The sequence below is a fragment of the Stigmatopora nigra genome, chromosome 5, assembly GCF_051989575.1.
Source record: "Stigmatopora nigra isolate UIUO_SnigA chromosome 5, RoL_Snig_1.1, whole genome shotgun sequence".
In the NCBI taxonomy this organism is placed as follows: domain Eukaryota; kingdom Metazoa; phylum Chordata; class Actinopteri; order Syngnathiformes; family Syngnathidae; genus Stigmatopora; species Stigmatopora nigra.
The window spans coordinates 16,956,964-16,964,658 of NC_135512.1; the positions used below are offsets into that span (position 1 = coordinate 16,956,964).

The window sequence follows — 7,695 nt, forward strand, 5'->3', positions numbered from 1 at the left end:
GCCGTTCTATTTTTCAAACTTTCCCCCGTAGTGCTTTTCAATTAGAGGATGGGTCTCAAACTCAATTTACCTGGGGGCCACTGGAGGCAGAGTCTGGGTGAGACTGGGCTGCATTAGGATTTACACAAGAAAAGCACTGATAAAACATTGTCAAATATCTTTATTTTTAAACAAAAAATAATGAATGAATTAACTTAAAGATGAATAAAAAATAAATCAATCAGTAATAAAAAAATAAAATAATAATTATGAGCATACAGTAGATGTACACTGGCTGGCTAAGTAGAGAAAACTAATTATTTTTATTCCGTTTCAAATGTCTGTATTAACAGCTCTTTAAAATTTAACTTTCTGAACTTGAATGGAACATTAACCATGAAATTTTCGGAAAACGGCTTCTCTTGCCTACTTCTTGCTGCTAGAGACCTGGCAGCGCTTCTTCTCACATTGCTGAGTCACATTTGGCTTGAGGGAAGAAGCAGTGGAGACCCTCAGTAGAGCTTGAAGATGCTCATCAATAAGTCTGGACTTGTACTTGGACTTATTGAAGTTCAAGGTGGGGAAGAGCTTCTCACACAATTATGTGCTCCCAAAAAGGCACATGGTCTGCTTGAACATTCGGGAAAGTTCAGGGAAGCTTGGGGTCAACTCTCTAAAAAAAATGCCTAAGCTTGTCTGCTTCTCCACTCGCCTCCCTGAACTTGGCTTTGAGTGCAAAGTTGCCCTGCAGGTCAATGAGCTCCATTTGAAGCTCAGGCGGGTCATCTTGCACATCAAAGGAAAAGGGGTCCGCAAAAATTTGAAATGTGGCTTTGTGTGTCTTGAAATCTGCAAATCTGTGACCAAATTCCTCCTGTTGCTTCGAAATGGCATCAAGACACTTCTCGCCACTGAATGGTGTGCCTGCATCCACAAGAGCCTTGCATGCTGGGAAATGGCAAAGGTTTGCCTGAGAGAGCTGGGCTTTCCATAACACAAGTTCAGTGCAGAATGCTCTCACGTTGTCATAAGCAGCACTGAGAAGTTGCTCCTGGCTTTGTAGCTTTTTGTTCGGTACATTAAGCTCATGTGTGATATCAACAAGAAAAGCTAAGTCCATGAGCCATTTGGGATCACTTAGCACAAGAGCAGCAACCCCGTCTATCTCCATGAAGTCTTTTAATTCTGCTCTCAACTAAAAAAACCTCTTCAACACGTTTCCCCTGCTGAGCCAAGGTACCGCAGTGACGTAGAGCACATCCCCATATTCTGACTCCATTTACTTTAAAAAAGCACAGCACCTTCTGTGCTTTAAGCCCCTGGATTTGATTTGGTTGATGTATTTCACAACGACAGACATCACATTGCCAAACTTCAAGCATCTGCTGCAAAGGGCCTGCTGATGGATAATGCAGTGCAGAGCTATGGCCTCCTCCACACCCTCCTGTTCCAGTTTTTTTTTTTTAACAAGTGCTACCAGTCCATTCTTCCTCCCTGTCATTGATGGGGCTCCATCAGTTGTTATTCCAACAAAGCTCTTCCATGGCAAACCGGCATTCTCTATGGCATCACACAGCTGGTGAAATATTTCCTTAGCGGTGGTCTGGCCATGCATTGGAACTACTGAGCAACTCCTCCATCACTTCAAAATTGGCATCTACACCACGGACATATATTGCGAGCTGGGTAGTGTCTTTGATGTCTTTGGTCTCATCAAGAGCCACTGAATATACACTGAAACATTTTGTTTTCTCAAACAGTTGATCATAAATGTCACTTGACAGGTCAGAAATGCGCTCTGCCAAGGTGATGGCAGAAAGGCTGATGTGGTTGAACTGACTTTTATTTTTTAGACGGACATTATGTGCAGCCTGTAATATGCACTTTTTGATAAATTCACCTGTGAATGGCTTTCCTGCTATAGCAATCAACTCACAAACGGCGTAGCTAGCTTCGACAGCTGCATTACTGTCTTTGGTAGCCTTGAAGAAATTCTGTTGCCTCGGAAGACGTGTTTTTAAGACTGGCAACCAACCTGGTTGGCTCTCTCATCTCCCTGGTATTTTTCGTACTCCTCAGCATGTCTCGTAATACAATGAGGTTTCAAATTGTATTCCTTGTGCACCGCAACTTTTTCAGTGCAAATGAGACACGTGCCCCTGTGCTCAACAGAAATATTTTACTCCCCATTTTTTTGTAAACTGTCTGTGCTCATCACCGACCTTTATCTTCACGGCAGGCTTTGAAAGAGACATCTCTGGGGCTCTGTAATATGTGTTTTCACTTGGAATGAGTCTCGGGTTGAACTTTAACATTCAGTCACGCGGGTCTGTGGCGCATGCACACTTTCACTCTCCGATCCTATTGGATTACGGCAGTTCTCCGAATTTCTCAAGTGTCATGTTAACGCACTTACTGTTAAGTTTCAGTTTCACTCGCGGAGATGGCTACAGACAGACACAGGCTGGATCACGTATCATAGCGCCTCATTCGGTTCTATGCTGGGAGCAGCGGAGGACTATGCACGCCGAGCGGAGTGATAGGCTCAACGGCTTCTCCTCCACCCAGCTGATTGGAGGAATGAATGAGTGAGTAAGCCAGGCACTGGACAGCCCGGCCAATGTCCCGCCCTCCAGAGCCATATACCTCATCGTGATTGGTTCATTCAGCTCCAAACACAACAAGTGTCATTCATATCAATCTTGCAGGCCGCACAAACATTAATCTTTAATATTAAGACGAGGGCCGCAAATTATCGAACCGGGGGGCGAGTTTTAGACCCCTGAATTAGTGTTCCGCTATATTTTCCTAATCAGAATTTTGAGAAGATGCGGTAAATTTTATGGATGAAACAAGAAATTAGGTAACATATTTATTTACCAAAAGGCACAAATATAAGGTGATTAGTGGTAAGTAATTACAGATTGACTGGTGAAAATCAAGTGACACGTCCCTGTTGTAGCTGTCCTCATCATTCACATCACTTTACGCATCAGCGTCAAGTGTCTGAGTGAGTTAAGCTCCCGCTTGTTGGAGAAGTTGCAAATTAGTCTGAATCAGGCCGTCTGACCTGAAACAATCAAGAGCAGTTGGTGCTTGCATGTTGCCGAATTTTGGTGTAGCTCTTCTCGCCGTGCAATATCCAGTTCTCGTAGAACTGTCGGACTTTGGCCTTAAATGGGGCATTCCAATAGACCACGGGGGCATGTATAAATTTAGTGCAGCCTCCTGGAATCACGGCCACATCAATATGGAGCTTCTTCTATTGCTTCTTGGTGGCATCCCTAATGTGACAACAGTATGAAGAAGGCGCTTGCCATCTGACAACCTTCTCAGGTTGAGGAAAAACCTGTATTTTACCGGCATGCCGCTCTATTTATCAAACTTTTCCCGTAGTGCCGTTCCATTTTTCAATTCTTCCTCCAAGGTGCCATTCAAATAGAGGTTTTACGGTATCACATGTGAAGTTGGTTCCTCTATGCCAGTCCGATCATCGAGAGCCCCAATCCAGTCTGTTTTGGTGGTCTGATCCAAGATGGTGGTGCACACGGGTGCAGTGGTTCTTTGCTCTCAAGTTTGGTGTTTTGTTTTCTCAATCTTATCTATCTGTTGGGTTTATTCTGTTTTATTATTATAATAGTCATATTAATTCATTTCTTTATTAAATCATTCTCTTTCTTTTCTTTGTATTAATTCATTACTTTGTTAAATCATTCTCTTTCTGTTTTTCAAAAGTGTTGAGGTCACGCCAAGTCATCTTTAACCTAGACAGCCTGTTCCAGGATGGTTATACAAACAATCCACCCAATCTGGGTCCTTGAGATTTGGTGGGCCCTTGGTGACGAGGCCAGGGCTATTCGGCCAATAACAAGAATATTGTTATCGTTATGTAACCGTGCACTTCGGGTTTTTCTGTATGTAACGATTATATGATTATGATTATATTATATGATTCTTAGGTCAAGGAGGTTGTATAATTACTCTAATCTAAATGTTGTTAGGTCTAGTCTCCTGTTTTTGTTATTGGTAAAATACTTTGATTGTTATTGTAGTCCCAGATGTTGTTTTTACTCATACGTGATGGAATGATCAACAACTCTGTAAATTGTTTTGATTCATGACCATAAGAGTGGGACGAAAACGTCTATTCGAGGAGACGTTCGGAAGTTGTAAGGTGACACTTGCTGTAACGCTCCCCTCCTAACATCTGTGAGGCAAACTTTTTCTACATTCGCCTGGATTTAATTACTCTCTTTAGGAGATATGATATATGTGAGTGAGTTCAAGATGGCGGCGCGCTCGGGCGCAGAGGCTCATTGCTCTCCAGTTCGTTCGTTGAAAAGCAAGACACCCAATTTCACAACTTACTACGGACTGACCTTTGATATCCCCAAGAACATCCGGAGACCTCTGGGATCTCCGAGGATATCCAACCCACTCAAAGTACCCCGTAGACGGCGAAGAGAAAGGAGGCAGGGGAGCGGATGCCGGGCGGCCATTGCAGCTAAGCTAAGACAACAACCACTCCAAGCCCCGCTTCCTAGTATCTTTTTGGCAAACACCCGATCCATTACCCACAATTTTTGGCGTGGATCTGCCTTCTACAGGCGAACTGAGGGAGGGTAAGTAAGAAGACAGTGAGAGGTAAGTGATACATTTTATTCTTGTTAGCATCGGTGAGGCAACTTGCAGTCGCCGGATTGATGGCGCTCAAGAGGTGAGGCGATGTTTCCATCGTGGCGGAGTGCTAACAAGTTTGAATATGTCAGTTAAGGGGTATTGCCTGAGATGGCGGACCTGTGGAGCACTACACAATTTCGTCATAGGCAGCTGAGGGTATGATGACTACTAGGCTTTTTGTCAAGTCAATGATGACGACAATGCCTGTCTGATATATCCATCACAACATATTACCAACAAACCTACAATATCCCTGAGGACATCTCGAGACCACTGGAATCTCTGCGGATAGTTAGCTCACTCAGAGTACGATGAAGACGGCGGAGGGAAAGAAAGCAAAAGTACCAACGGCTGGCAGGCCTGGCTGCTAAGCTAAGGAAACAACCGCACAGAACTCCCATCACCAACAAAATGGACGATTTGGAACTTCAGCTTGCGACCAACAGCTTTGTCAGGAACTGCAACATTAAACACGTCAACGCGCGGCTACACCCGCAAATCCCTAACGCCCCGGTATCGCTAGCTAGTCCCACCCTATACTGACACGATCGATTGAAACAATCAGGGAAAAACCTCTTTATATTTTTATATTACTTATTTATGTTCTTGTACTGAAAAAAAGCACTGCCAATTTTGTTATATGCAGCTGTGTGTGATGACAATAAAGGCTTTTGACTTGATTTGATCCATATCACCCTCTACCACACCTGAATCAAATGATCAACTCATCAGCAAGCTGTCCAGAGGCTTCATATTGATCCCGATTATTTGATTCAGGTGTGTTGGTGCAGGGAGACATGGAAAACTAACTGGATATGGGTTCTCAAAGACTGGACTTGGCCAGCCTGTTCTATGCACTTAACATGGGTCACCCTGTGGGTTAAAATGTAATACAATAATATGAAATTCTCTGAAACCTCTATCAGAACTATTAAGCGAATTAAGCACTCTGTCACCGTGTCGCCTATGTATTAGACGTGCTTCCTGCTCACAGAATATCCCATAGACGGAGTTTTCTAGTTTATTTACCCACTCACTGGACAGTTTTAAGATTACTGTTAGGTGAGATCCTTAAACTTTTCAATTTTTTAATAATTTACATTTCGTTGTCAGATGCTGAGGACATGCTCCCTTCCAGATCTCAGTCGGGTATTCAGCTCTGAGCAGGACTCCGTCATTGTTCCCGAAAATAACATTTCTTTCGATGGTGACATGGAGAATGAGGACCAATCAGAGACAGAGTAGTAAGTCAACCTCATAAATGAAACGCTTACTGTTGCCACACACCATTAAAATCAGTGTATGAATCAGCATTTTTATCGTTTTTGAGCGGGGTTTTTTTCCCCTCACTGTTTGGCACAAGTTTGTAATTAAATTAGTCCCAAATTCCCAGGCTACTGATTCCAAAAATGAGTGTTCTCATTTATGTAAATACCCCCATCTCAATGTATCGAATTTTCAGGAACCACTTTGTCGTCATTAGTGCCACGGGGGGTGCTGGTTCCAAACCAAGCTGTCTCTGGGCAAGTGTTTCACTCTCGATGCCCAAAACTGATAGCCACATAGCCCAAGCGACTTGCAGCTCTAATTCCAGCATAAAGGGCGCTACAAAGTATTAATGCAACAGAATACAACAGAATAATATTGCATGCCCCACTTTTCAGGTTTTTATGTGTTAAAAAAAAGTTTAAAATATCCATTAAATTTCATTCCACTTCACGATTGTGTCCCACCTGTCTTTGATTCTTGACAAAGAAATAAAATGTATATCTTTATGCTTTAAGACTGAAATGTGGCGAAAGGGCTGAATAGATTCAAGGCACTCTACCACGTTTACATACAACCTCATTACAGCTTATACATTTATTTGAGTCACGTCCGGCTCCATATTGTAGCAACAAGGTAAATTCAAATTACTGTGTATGTAGATAGACATGTGTATGTAGTGAATTACACTTCCATTCTTTCTTCAAAAGGTTTAGCTTTTAAACAGTACAGGGTGTTCATCAATTAATGGTGTTACTGTCTTCTGCTGGTGGATGTACATCTCTACAATGAATAGTTTGATTCTAACTGATAAGTTTACTCATCTTAAACATTGAAGGAGTTAACAAGAGCAAAGTGGTCTAATAGTTGAACTCTGACATGCTCCTTAGTGTTTATGATGATGACGGCCTGCAGGACATCAGAGCATCCATGGAGCGACTGCTGCATGAAGAAAGTGAGTTAACGGACAACCTACGACATGATGGAAAAGGAGACTTAAATGGAAATGCAACAGTTGGCAAAGACAATGACTTCTTTAACCAGATCATAGTGAAACTTGAGCAAGACAACAATCAGATCGCTCTAGTTAGTGATAATGCTGACAAATATAATGACAGTGAGGAATGCTCAAATGTTGATGAAGAAACAGTAGAATTGCTCACCAATGGCATGGGAGAAGAAAACCACACTAATGAAAACCGGCTTCATGAAGAATGGCAATCAGGTAACTTATCACAATTTTATTGAGAATAGACGTGCATTAAAATCCATGAATAAGGTTTCTATCTTGGTTAGGACTTTTTTTCCAATTTGTGAATCTTTTCACCTATAGATAACAGCGAGGAGAACCAAGAGGGAGAAACTGAGCTTTATGATAGCATTTACAGTCGCTTGGAGGAGGATCGTTTTAATTTGGAGCAACAGATTGGCTTTGAGAAGTTCATTGAGGCCTACAATAAAATAAAGGTGTGTATTTTAGACATCAATATCACCCATTCAGGCTGCATTTACTTGTCAGTTGTTAATTATGTGGTATTTTCTTGGGTATAAATATAATAAGTTGCAGGGATAAGTGTTATGATTGCGCCACATTGTCGTGGCGCGTTCGTGAATGGATTTTGACCCAGTCGAGGGTAAGCAGGATGAGGAGAAGAAAATTGGCTTCAAAGCAACATCATTAATAACTCAGAAGAGATCTTACAAAACAACGAGTGCTTATGAAACGGAAGCGATACCAAACCGGAAACAGGAGAATGAGAGGTATCGAGG

The 7,695-nt window shown here is 42.2% G+C and overlaps 1 protein-coding gene across 19 annotated transcripts in view; it reads left to right on the forward strand.

Annotated features, from left to right (window-relative positions):
- The window catches only part of nek1 (NIMA-related kinase 1), a 95,383-nt gene that overhangs the window by 77,061 nt on the left and 10,627 nt on the right, over positions 1 to 7,695 (forward strand). For all 19 annotated transcript variants that reach the window (XR_013326241.1, XR_013326242.1, XM_077716410.1 and 16 more), the window contains 3 exons: positions 5,773 to 5,903; positions 6,816 to 7,150; positions 7,259 to 7,392. Coding sequence is in view for 17 of the 19 variants with exons in the window: in XM_077716410.1 (XP_077572536.1) it covers positions 5,773 to 5,903; positions 6,816 to 7,150; positions 7,259 to 7,392 (600 nt within the window). In the remaining 2 variants the exon portion in view is untranslated. The remainder of the gene's footprint in view (positions 1 to 5,772; positions 5,904 to 6,815; positions 7,151 to 7,258; positions 7,393 to 7,695) is intronic.